Genomic DNA, 12,822 nt, shown 5'->3' on the forward strand with positions numbered 1-12,822 from the left:
TGCATCAGGGACCCCAAAGAGGCGCATGGAGCAGAGAACACGATTCCCCCACAGCCCTCACCAAAGCCCAAACGGGGGATCAGGATGGGGGCCAAGCCCACCCCCCAAGCGCCTGTGGCAGCAGCTCCCAACGCCACTGGTCTGCGAGAGGCCATGCCGTGCAACTCCGGCGTAGGAAACCGTCTGCCTCGAGCCAGGGGAAGCTGCCTGAACGAGGAGGTGCCAGCCCACTCATCGCGGGAGGAACGCCATCCTCCGGGCATCCGCCGGCATGCTGAGGAAGGAGGGCAAAGGGCACCCCGTTCAGCTGGGCAGGGCAGGGGCTCTGAGCCCCACTTGCATGTGGATGAGGATCCCTTGGCGCCCGTCTGCAGGGAGGTCTGGGGGAAGACAAGGGTCCGATGCTTGCCGCCTCGGCAAGGATGATGCGTGAACGTCCAAGGCCCGTCTCACCCCAGGAACCAGCAATGGCCAGCGGGATCGGAACTGCAGCCCCCAGCCACAAGGCACAAGTGTGGGCAGCAGCAACAGAGTCCTCTCTCGGGGTGTCGGGCGAGAGCTGCCTCTCTCCCCACCCCACCCCCTCCCCTCAGGGACCCCTCCTTTCTGCCGGGTGTCTGCCTGGTTCCCTGCCAGAGACGGAAGACAGCAGGCCCGCGCCACTCCTTCCCCACAACGCAGCCCCAGGCTCCTAAAAATAGGCTCAGAAGTTGCCTTCCCCCCCAGTCTCTGCTGTGTGGGAGGGAACTGCCTCACCTCCCCAGCCCCCCCCCAGGCAATGCTACCGTGCTGTTAAGAATGGGGGGGGGGGTGATCGCAACTGCCCTGGGGGGTTGGACAAGCCTTAGAGCCTTTCCTCATGTGGCCCTGAACAGAAACAGGAGCCCAGAACGGTGCCAGGGGCGGCACGTGGAGAGTCCAGTAGCACCTTTAAGACTACCCATCTGACCAAGAGAGCTGTGGTTCTCAAAAGCTTCTGCTACAATAAAGTTGGTCAGTCTTAAAGGTGCTACTGGACTCTTTACTGTTTTCCAACTACAGACTAACATGGCTGACCCCTCTGGATCTATGACCGGGGGGGGGGGGGCATGCGTTGTTCTGCCCTAAGAACAGCCACCACCTCTGCAGCTTCCCTGCCACTTCATCCCCCCCCCCCGCCGGGCACAGCCTGCCCTGAACAGACCCCTCCCTCATCTCTTGCTGACTCCGAGTCCTCTGAGGTGAGCTGGGTGCTTCCGGTCCCACCTCCCAAGGGGTGGCTGGCCCAGTCCCCGCAAGGGCTCTACGGCAGGCCAGTGAGCGTGTGACACTTGGAAGGAGTCAAATTATGTGTCTGCACGAATCACTCCAGCGACGCCCATCGGACACATCCGGGGAGTCCCTTTGACCTGCCTGGCGGAGGGCTGGGGGCTGTGCTGAGCCTCTGGGCCCACCTTAGCTCTGCACCGGAGCGCCCAACCCCCTCGAAGGGCCAGAAACCTCCTCTTGTCCTGGCGACGAGGGGGGAGCTCCTCCACCAACTCAATTCCCTGCCGTGTTCATGACCCTGCGGCCGTGCAGTGGATTTGCAGGAGGAGTGGGACGAGCCCCGCTTCGCTCACTGGCATGCCACCTGCAGCAAGAGGGCAGCCCGCCCTCCCCTGAGGCAGGCAGGCCTGCTGGCAGGGGCTTTTTCTTCCGGCTGCCTGCAGGGGGAGGCCCAGAACTTCCGGGGAGAAGCCAAACCTTGTCCAGTCCCTCTCAGGGTGGGACGAGGCCAGGCAAGCAGTTCTCGGGTCCTTCTTGTTCACAGAAGGCAGCTCCAGAATCGCAAGAAGACTGGTTCAAGGGGCGAGGGAACACTGCCTTTAAAAACAGGTCCTCTTGTGTCCTTTTCCTGGCCAGACCCACAGCTTTAATTCCCACCAAGGAAAATGTAAACGTATTTGTACATTTTCTCCAGTTCAGTCAACAGCAGCTGGGCAGATGTTGTGATTTTCACGGTGGAAAAGGGTTAGGGGTTAGGGGTGGGGGGAAATGTGTCAATCGCTACTCCTTCCTCATGCTGATTTCCCCTTAAAAAACCGAAGCATCCATTCAAAGGGCATCGGAGCCACACAAATGCATAGCTCCTTCCTCAGTCTCCGTTTTGGGGGTGCTCTTCCACCTGCAATGAGGGATGCTTTGGTTCTTAAGCCAGCCTGGTCCCCTGGAAGTGAGGCAGGGGGCATCAGGGGCCAGGGCCTCCAGGGAGGGACCTTCCTGCCACACCTGGAAACTGCAACTCCATGACTGACCCCAACACATGCTCAGTTCCTTGCCTTCCTTCTAAAGTCCGAAAAATTGGGGACAGAATACTTTTAAAATAAGGAACAGACGACTTCTTTGCAAAACTAATGAGACGAAGCAGCGACCCGCTGTCCCTGGGAGTAAACCAGTGGCTTCAGAGGACTCAGTGGCCAGCTAAGCTCCCCATCAACAATACCAGCTACATGGTAAATCAATCATTAGGTCCAAAAGTGGAACTTTTTTAGTCACAAAAGGATATAAAGTATTATAAGGCCTGTAGGAATGGGGTGGGGGTGGGGGGAGAGCGTTTACTGGACCCTGTGGCAAGACACTACAGCGGCACCAACTCCCACGCCCTGCAAGACTGGAGGTGTAGCTTGACTCTGGAAAGCTAGGGTCCAAAGGGGGCTTAGCTGCACAAAAAGCCACCCAGCCAGAGTTGCATATGGAGTCATCTGAGAGGGCAGCAGACGGCATGTCATGCAGCAGCGCGTGGAACGGAAGGAAGGGATGCTCCAGAGCTCCCAGTAATCCATTCACGGATGGCATCTTCTAATCCAACTTGGGGAGGGGGGGGCGCGGTTGGGGCTTCGGGTCATCACCAAAGATTTTAGCAGGAAGATTATCTTGGGTGTCTTTTACACTTTTCCAGTCTCTCTCCGCAAAAAGAGCCGGGGCGCTTCTCTTGAGCCCAAAGGCAGCAGAGGAAGGTAGGATCCGTTCCACTACTAGACCCCCTACTGCTCCGGAAAATCTGCTCCTACCACTTGCATAGGTAGAGTGGCCTGCACAACAGTTGCCTAGAATTTCAAACAGGCAGAACTGCAAGAACAAAGGGGATGTCTGGAGGCTGGTGGAGTTTGAGGAATGGGAATGAGAGAGCACCCTGGGGCCGAAGGCTAACAGCTGTTTGCACCCCGGAAAGGGCTGGGCAACCAGAGGCACGGGACTCTTGGGCTGGCTGACACTCCCGTGACCTCTTGCAGGGACATCAAAAGGACGGCTACTAAATGAGGCTCCAGCCGGGGACCCACCTGGCACTCAAGGGCATGCCAAAGCTACAGGGCTGGGCTAGAGGACCTGGCCTCAACTCAGCTGCGGACACTCCCCAGGAGAGCCCTCCTCACACCAGCCTCAGTTCTCCCTCTGAGAAATGGGAGCACCACAAGACTGCTGGGCTCCAGGAGGGTAGCTGAGCTGGTCTGTACTAGAAGGTCCAGTAGCACGTCAAATACTAACTAGATTTCCGGGGCACGAGCTTTCGGAACTCCCTTCATCAGACTGGCACCTGATGGGCAGGCCAGAATTTACTATCTTTCTGCCGTGCCTGCAAGACAAGAGATGTTCCCCTAGGAATATGGTTGAGGCTGGGGCCCGGTGAGCCCCTTTCGGCCGGTCTCCTGCTGAGTGGGGAATGTAGCCCCCCTGATCGTCTGCCGCCCCACCTAATGCGTACGCCGTCCCCCATCCCATGGGACGTACCAAGCTGTGTTTGGAGTACGGGCCGTTGTGAAGAGCTGCTGCCTTCTTGAGTTTTAGCTTTTAATGTCTTTAAATGAGCTCAATTGTGATTTTATTGATTGATGTTACCCGCTCTGAGCCCACTTGCGGGGACATCGGGTTATAAATTTAATAAAATAAAATAAATTGCTAGGTCTTTTGTGTAACCGGAGGCCTACATGAGTAAGAATCTTGAGGCTGCCCCAAGAGCCAGGGCAGGAAGACGCCTGGGCCCACGCTGCTGCTGCTTCTTCATGTACAGAGCGCAAGCCTGGCTCGTGCGCAGGGTCCCTAAGTGTCCCTGTGGAGGAGCCACTCTGGAGCTGTACACACAGTCAACATTCGGGACTCCCCGCCCCCCTCCAGTCTAGCCATGGTCCAACACACCTTGCAGAGGGAGCCGGAGAAAGGACCCACCGGCACCCGCCAGAATCACACGTGCCTGGGCTCAGGGCAACCCCTGGATACACCCAGCTTTGGGGGGTGGGTGGGGGGAAAAACCACTCATCAACCAGATGGTCTCTAGGGATGGTGGCCCGGGAGGAGGACGAGGCGCGCTCTCTCTCTCTCCTGGCTGCAAAGGGGAGGCCCACTGAGGAGGAGCCAGGCGCCCTCGAGGGGACTCCTCTCAGGGAGGTGATGGCATGCAGCTCAGCGGAGGGGGCCTGGATGCCTCCCAGCCACGCTCTGCCTCGTGCTGCGGCTCTCCAGTGTGCATTCTGGCCCCGCCCCTTCCCAACAGCGCCAGCCAGCTGGTCTGCAGCCCACTCTGAAGCAGAGGGCCCTGGTGCTGACAACTGGCATTGCCTCTGGGCTCCCGGGCCTCTCCACAGCACCCTCCTTGCAGATGGCCACCGGTGCAGTCCAGTGAACCTTGGGATGGGACGAAGCGGCTTCCCTTTCAGCCTGGCTTCCAGCGCTGGAGCCCCCACTCCTTTGGGTCGCTTGCTGCGTTCAGTTCCTGTCCCCTCAGGCTCTCTCTGCAGACTCTTTGCTCCGCAAGCGCTATGCCTGAGCCACGCCGTGTGACAAGGGTCAGCCCCTAGTGGCCAGCATCCATGCCAAGGCATTGGTTCTATGGGGGGATTGTAACAACGGCCGGTCCCACCTGGACAGCCAGGCCACGGGGATCAGGGTGAATAGGGACTGGCCTCTGTGGGGCATCCATGTCCCAGGAGCGCGGAAGGGAGAGGAGAACGCGGAGCGCTCGGCACTCACCTTTCTTCCGCACGATGTCCTCAGACTCTGGCTTGCGGCTGACGGAGACCACTTTCATCACCAGGTGGTTCCCCCCTTGGCGGATGAGTGACACCACTTGCTTGTGACCCACCTTCACCACGTTGACACCATTCACCTGTGGAGCAAGCGAGGGAGGAGAGTGAGGAGGAGGGGGCCCCTCCCAGAGCGCCACGGTGGGGGTGGGGAGGGGGTGACTTCCTGGAAGCCCTGGAAGGTGCAGAGCGGAACGTTTCTCTACACCAGACCACAGGTCAGTCCCTATGCAAAAGAATAAACAGAGATACATCCGACATTGGGAGTCACAACAACATCTCAAAAGCAGCGGGAGAGCCTTGCAACCCCCCTGGGCATTCCACTGCTGCGGAAGGGCATTGCTGACACTTGATAGCACACGTAACACTGGTGGAGCGTCCTTGTCCAGCAGAGGTTGCAAGAGATTAATGATGAGTTGAACTGATTTGAGCTGGGAGTTGTACGTGGCCACCACGTGTGTTCCACGATTGTTGCATTTGGGCCTGTCTTGTAGCAGGTTATCCCTTGGTATTATTCTGGCTTCATCAACTGGTTTCCTTACTACATCAGGAGGGCACTCTAGTTCTGTCATGTATGCTTAAGAACCACCTTATACCGGAAGACTACTGATTGGCAAACATGTCTAGATGCTTCAGTCACCCTCTTTAAGCACACCAAACAATCCACTGTCTACAGCCAAGCTCTACATTACAACTGCATCTCTTCCAATCCGTCCGACAGATTCTCACCTGCAGGACCTACAAGAGACATTTTTGGAACTACAATGATACGCTTCCCTCACAAGCACTGGGGAGGTTAACAGAGACTTAAGATTCTTATCTCAGGGCAGGTGCTAATTTCTGCTCTAATCATGTCATAAAGGAAGTACAGCTTCCTCTGCTACACCCCTCCCATTTAATTGAGCTGCACTGTATCTTTAAATCTGGAGGCCCTCTCTTGTAACGTCCCACCAATTTTGGCTGGGATATAAAGGATCAGGGATCTCCATTCCTATTTGTGCCTGAAGAAGGGAGCTTCGACCCTCGAAAGCTTACACCCTGAAAACCTTGCTGGTCTCTAAGGTGCCCCTGGACCCCAATCCTTTCAGGGTACAAAATGCTTCCAACTGTTTGTCTCACCTATCGGCCACCACTGCATGAACGAGGGCTGGCTGAGGGAGTGCTCCTTGCTCCCAGCGAAGGCCATGCCTGCTCCTGTCAGAATGTTCTCATCCCAGCGGCCCCATCCGGCTCCGGTCCCTGTCAGCTGTGGGAGGTCTGCTGCCCTCGTAGGAAGGGGCATGCATGCACCAGCTCCACGCAGGAGGCTTGGATGCCCAGAAACTTGCGGCGGTCCTGAAGGTCTGGCACGAAGCAGTGGGCAGCCCCAAAGCCTTCTGGGAGCTCCTGGGCCAAGCAGGGTTTGCATCCTGGGCCTGCCCCTCATGAGGTCAGCACGCCCCGGTTGCATCACACCGGCTCTTGCTTCTGAACATGCTCGATGTCAGACACGGGGGGACCACGCTGGGTGCGGTGGTTCTCATCTGGAGAAGCACCACGCCCAGTGGACGAGAGCCACACCCTACAGGACATGGCGCAGGCTTCCCCCCCCCCACCCAGAGCTCCCTCTCAAGAGAAAGCCCACCTTCTGGTTGCAAGGCCAGGCCCAACCCCAGCAGAGGGTCCCTTCCTCGGAGAGCTGCTGCCAAGCAGAAGAGGCGGCAGCCAATCCCCCGCCCCAGCCTGCAAGGGGCTCCGTGAAAGCCTACACCCCCAAGGGCCTCGGCTGGGCCTGTTGCTACAAGCAGACCCCTCCCAGGCCTTCCTGGGGCAGCTTCTTCCACTCCCCACAGGCCGGGAGCTCAGGCTCTTCAGGGGCACTGCAAAGTCTCTGTCCCTTTGCCCTTCCCTCGGGGAACAAGCCCGCTTGACCAGGGCCCTGCTCTCCTTTGCCGACCTGCTTCCCCGTGCATCTCGCCCTCACCGCCTGTCTCTGTTTTGTAAGGCATGGATCACAGGGGGTTGGGCAGCACTGCAGAGGAGCCCCAGACAGCCGAGAAGCAGGACAGCATTCACACACCCTGCAGGAGCTCCCCCGGCTTCACCCCACACCCCCCCCCCGCAGCTCTGAGGCAAAAGCAAGCTCTGACTGAGGGCCTGGCTGGATCCCGGAAAGGAACTCACTGCGGTGCCCCTCTCTGCAGCCCAGTGACAGACAGCTAGCCTGGGGCCACTGAGCAAAACCCCCAGGCTGCAGAATCTGGGGACAGGCAGGGGGCAAACAGCCTGGCCCCCCCAGCTGCCAGAAAGCCCTGCCCTCTCCCAGCCTCCACCAGAGCTCTGTGCTGGCTCCAAAGAAGCTGCCCTCAAGTCTTTGCCTGTCTTGCAGCTTAAGCCTCTTCTGGTTCTCCGTCCCTCCCTGTATAACTCTGCTGCTGAGCTGGTTGCTTCAGAGTAACCCTGCCCTCCCCCCCAGCTGAAGCATCCACCTGCCTGGTCGGGGACGTCTTCTCTCTTTCCTGGCGCTGACTTCTGGTGCCACCTGGGGAAGCATTTGAGGGCCCGGGGCACAAGTTCAGCTCAGCCCGTGGAGCTCCTGGCATACTAATAACTGCTTAAACCAGAAGCCCCCAGAGACCCTCCCCATGAAACCTCACAAGGGTCTAAACAGGCATGGCAGTCCTGCCCCCTCCATGGCTGGGCACGGGGAGGGAGGGGAACAGGCTTAGATTTGAATCCGCTGCTTCCTCTTCCATCCACACCCCCTGTCTGGCATTTGTATACCAGCACTTCCCTGAGCTCCTATCCAGGGGAAGGGCGAGGGTCGCTCAGAGTGGATTCTCACATACATTTTCAAAAGTCACATTCTGAAAGGTTCCTCCACGTCTGCTGCTCCCCCACCCCCTGCTCTACTGTTTTTGCCACGGCTCGCCTTTGGGGGCTAGATCTACCCAATAAGGTCTCTGAGTCACGGCTACCACAGTCATCACAGAAGCCTTACTGTCAAATCAGGCTGCTCAGTGGTGCAGCAGAGGCGAGAGGAAGAGGAAGCAGAGAGCGGGCGCACACCTGTGTGTGTGTGTGTGTGTGTGTGTGTGTGTGTGTTGGGGATGGTGGGGCGAGAGGGCAGCCGAGAACTCCTGCTTACGTGGATCCACGCACAAGTCCTGCCGTCTGCTCTGCAATGGAGTCCTTCAGACATCACTGCCCTTGAGATGAAACCACATCCGTGGGCCAAGCAAAGAGCCAGGAGCAAAAAGAGGCCTCTGGCAAGTCATCCCCAAGAATCTGACTGAGCCTGAACCAACATCCAAAGTCCTCCGAATTAAGACCCCTGGCCAGCAACTAGCATGGAGTGGAGAGAGAGAGAAAAGGAGGCCCGGCCCAGCTAAGAGGCGCCTGCTGGAATGGCGGGCTTCTGTTCTCCTCTCCCGTGCTCTCTTCTTCCTGCACTTTAACAGAAAGAGTTTGTGGGCTGGGGGGTGGGAAAGAGAGCAGAGCCCTCGCCTGGCTCTTGCTGCTCTCTTCCTCTCTCTGCTCCAGGATAATCGCAGAGAAGAAAAGGGGGGGGGGTGGAGTTGGAAGCCGTGGGCTCCCGGGCCACCACTTGCAGACTCCTGTAATATTGTTCCACCCCCCCCTCCCCACGCCTGAGATTTCCAAGAGCTTTTTACAGAGCCCACTTTCTAGTGAGGAGGCAGCAATGGAGAGTTCGATTTCAGAAAAATAAACACATTTATTTGTTGACTTAAATGACTGGTCTCCATCTGAGGCACTTTGCAACAATAAATCCCATTAAAACGGCCCAGATGATAGAGACTACAACCAATTACGCATTTAAAAATGTAACAGCGCAGCAGGTGGGAAGCAGGCAAAGCAAGCAGGCAGGCAGGTCTGCGTCTTGCCCCAGCCTTCCTCCTGTTCCTGCCATTTTCCTTAGGACGCAGAACTCTACACTGTGCAGGGCAAGAGGAGACTGGGAGCTCGCCCAAGGTTTCTGGAGAGACCAACAAGTCTGCCCTCAAATGGGAAAGGCGGGCCACTCCCTGGACAGCGAGTCTAAGGACAGGAAAGGCCAACTCTGTCGCCGGACTGAAATGTTCGAGCAGGACTCTGCCACAGAACAATTCCTGATGCAGAAGGGAGGAGGAAACCAGGCCTGGCCTTAGCAGAGGCTTGTCACTCGGGGCGCTTTCTGCAGCACTCTGCCTTTCCCCATCAGCCACCTCCCTGGCTGATCTCAGTATTAAAGGGAGTATTTTAAACATACAGTGGCAGCAAACAGTACTGAAGGTTCCAGACACACCGTTAAGCAGAGGAGAAACCGAGGCAGGCCTGGTGTCAAAGTCTGGGGCACAGCTGGCACCCCTACTTTTGGAGCCTGGACCCAGAACATGCTGGGCTCATTTCTGCCACTCCCATTGGCCCTTCCCGGGAACTGAGAGCCCGCAGAGCGCAGACGGGTTTTCCAACTAGTAGAAGAAACGTCAAGCAAGGCAGGAAGGGCAACTGAAGAGGTGGGCTGAAAAAGAATCAACAGCTTGACACACAAGCTATTGTCTCCAATGCCAGCCTCGCCCAATGGCATGCCTCCCTTTTAGTTTCCCAGTAAGAAAATGGAAGCATTGGTTTGAAATACCGATGGTCAGTGAATAGCACCGAATGTCATTCCTTCACTTATTTCCTCTTTGCCTCCTAGAAGGGGAGGTGAAACTGACAGAGCCTTCAGGAGGGAAAGAGGAAATGAACAAACCCTCTGAGGAGCCATCTTTGCTGGCTCAGTAAAGGTAAAGGTACAAGCTCCCAGCCATTACTGACCTATGGTGGGGACGTCGAGGGAAATTGACAGAGCCTTCGGATCTCTTTTAAAACTCAGCTTCCTGGCTAACATGGCAACTCCCTTCCCGTGCTCCTCCTCGTGTAATTCATCTCTTGTAGCTTGGCTCTCAGTCTCAACCAGTTCAGATCCCATCTGCATATATTTAAAGCTTGTGTTTTTTTGTTCCAATATGCCCCCACTCACATTTGCCTATACTGAACTTAATTTGCCATGTTGTTTCCCACTCACCGAATTTTGAAAGATCTGTTTGGAGCTCTTCACGATCCACCTTGATTTTCATCATCCTAAACAATTTGGGATTGTCTGCAGATTTGACCACTACGATGCTAACTTCCCAATTCCAGATCATTTATGAATAAATTAAACAGCACCAGCCCCAACACCGATCCTTGTGGGATCCCACTGCTCCCTATCGAGAAAACCGTCCATTTATTCCTACTCTCCAGCCGTTTAACCAACTTCTCATCCTTAAGACTGACCCCATCCTCTTATCCTACAGCTGCTAAGCTTACGTAAGAGTCTCTCGTGAGGCACCTTGTCAAAAGGCTTTTGAATACAGGTGTATCTGTCAGATCACCTTTATCCACATTTGTTAACCTGCTCAAAGAACTCCAAGAGGTTGGTGAGGCAGGACTCCCCTTTGCAGAAGCCATGTTGCTTCTCCCTCAGCAGACTTCATTCCTCAATGCGTTTAGCAATTCTCTTTTTAATAACAGTTTCTAAAATTTACCTGGAACAGCTGTCAGGCTAACTGGCCTGTAATTACCTAGATCCCCCCTGGACCCCTTTTGAAAAATCGGCGTGACCTTTGCTACTTTCCAATCATCTGGCACAGAATTTGATTTTAGTGATAAGTTACATACGCGGGTTAGTGGATCAATGTGAGTTCCTTATGAACCCATTGGGTCTGGGCCATCTGGACCTCGAGACCTGTGAGGTTTCTTTTTGCCTATCAGAATTTCATCTCTTGTTACCTCCGTCTGACTCCGTTCTTCAGATGTTCTGCCCCCCACTAAACGGCTCCAGCAGGGGAACATTTTCCACAGTGAAAACAGACACAAAGAATTCATTCAGTCCTATGTGGTCAGACCTTCCACTGTGATCCGCCCTGAGCCTGGGGGTGTGGGGAGGGCGCAATACAAATCTAATAAATTAAATTAAAATTAATTAAACGCAAACAAGCTGCACGTAGCTCCAAGATCATCTTCAAACTGAGCAATGACATGACAAGGGAGGGTCCGTGCAAGTGTCTGGGGGTGCCCTTTGGCACAAAACACCCTGATTTCATATGCCCGCTGACGGGTCTGAGCTGGCAGCACGAGAGCTCGGGAGGGGAACTGGGCAGCTCATGGACATTATGGACTCAGTGCAGGGCCAGTTTTCTAAAAAAGGTCAATCCCATGCTAGTGATCCTCAGGAGAGGGACAGAGAATAAAACTGTCTGCGTAGTAACGCCCCCAAATCCAGGCCTTTTGGCTCAGAAAAAATATACAACATCCATGATGGCGGGTGATACAATTATGCGGAGGGTGAAGAGAGGAGGGGGGAGACAGAACTTTCCCCTTCATCTCCCAAAGTACAAGACCTCAGGGGCCGCCGGTGAGCCTGAGGCGCCGGGGAAGACAAAAGTTCTCCATGTGATGCATCGCTAGGAACTCATTGCCACAAGATGCAGTGAGGTCACAAGCTGAGAGGGCTTGAAAACGATCCAAAGAGGAGAGGACCCTCAACTGTCCATGGCAGAGCCTCTGCATTTCCAGGCAGCAGCCCTCTGAATGCCGGCTGAAAGAAGAGGGGAGGGCTGATGTCCCCCTGTCCCGCTCACGGGCTTTCCAAGAAAAGCTGCCTGGAAACAGAAACTGGCCTTCCACGGACTGAGCTGAGGCTGATTCCGCAGTCATGGCCTGAATCGGGGCTTTTACTCTCAGGGCAAAGAGCAACTCTGAGAAGATGGGGGAGAGGGTGTGTGTGTGTGTGGCAGGATTCGAAAACATTCAACTCCCCCCCCCCCCCCGCCAGCACTGCAGTTCAATCCCAGGGGGTCCCTGCCCTCCAACACAGACGCTGTTCACAGAAATCAAAAGGGAGGGGAGAGAGGGATCTCAGGTCCCCAACGTCTTTCGCTGCTTGGCCTGAAGGCGCCTCAGGACAGGGATCAAGCGCCCCCCACCCCCCACCCCCCGGCAGAACCTGTCCAATCAAAAGAACAAAAAACAAGGGCACTAACCTATTTTTAAACTTATCTTAGGGGTTTTCCAAGAGAAATGTGGTAAGAACCAACTCTACAAAACTGCTGGGCACCAAAAAACAGAGTCCAAGTTGCATCTGCAGTTTTCCTTCAAAAACCAGCCCCGGAATATGAATCGGACGGCCCGCCCGCAGTTTCGTGAAGTAGTTCAGCTGCCCCAGCAGTTCGGCTGCCCCCTCGTGTAGCTTTTGGGGCTTACAGAGAGAGTCCTAACGGGCAGGCACTCAAGACGAGCCTTCTGGCTGGTTCCCCCCACCCCTGAAAAGCTGTTTCAAAGCAGATGTCACTGCAACCATTTTTTAACTTCCTTGCCCAGGCCTAAAACCCAGGCACAAGTCCTCAGGCTGACCTACCTCACAGAAACGTTGTGAGGGCAGAAGTCCCAAGAGTCCCAGTGGCATCAAGGTTTGTGCTTTGTGATGGAGCCCAGTGACTGACGGGTGCATGCTTTGCTAAGCCCCCCCCCCGTTCACGCCAACCGAACAGCCTCCTCTTGAGGGCTTATCAGTCCCGTGGCAGCCTGCTGCACTGTAAGCCACTGTAGGCCACTTAAGTGCAGCACGGAACCCCTTCTAGTTAGCCGAGGCCCTGAGATCTGAGCCAGGGCTGTCTCTCTGTCTCTGTCGGTCTCTCTTCTGCTCTGATCTATGAACTCTTCCGCTTCTTCAATAGGCATACAGGCAAAAACAGTTTTCTCCCCTCGCTCCTCATCAGAT

General features: G+C 55.7%; 1 protein-coding gene across 1 annotated transcript in view; it reads right to left on the minus strand.

Moving 5' to 3' along the window:
* Positions 1–12,822, minus strand: part of SHANK3 (SH3 and multiple ankyrin repeat domains 3) — a gene marked incomplete at its 5' end in the record, with an annotated part of 319,560 nt that overhangs the window by 50,546 nt on the left and 256,192 nt on the right. The window contains 1 exon segment of the mRNA XM_054988523.1: positions 4,987–5,122. Within this exon segment, the coding sequence (XP_054844498.1) occupies positions 4,987–5,122 (136 nt within the window).

Source organism: Eublepharis macularius, chromosome 9, assembly GCF_028583425.1.
Source record: "Eublepharis macularius isolate TG4126 chromosome 9, MPM_Emac_v1.0, whole genome shotgun sequence".
Taxonomy (NCBI): domain Eukaryota; kingdom Metazoa; phylum Chordata; class Lepidosauria; order Squamata; family Eublepharidae; genus Eublepharis; species Eublepharis macularius.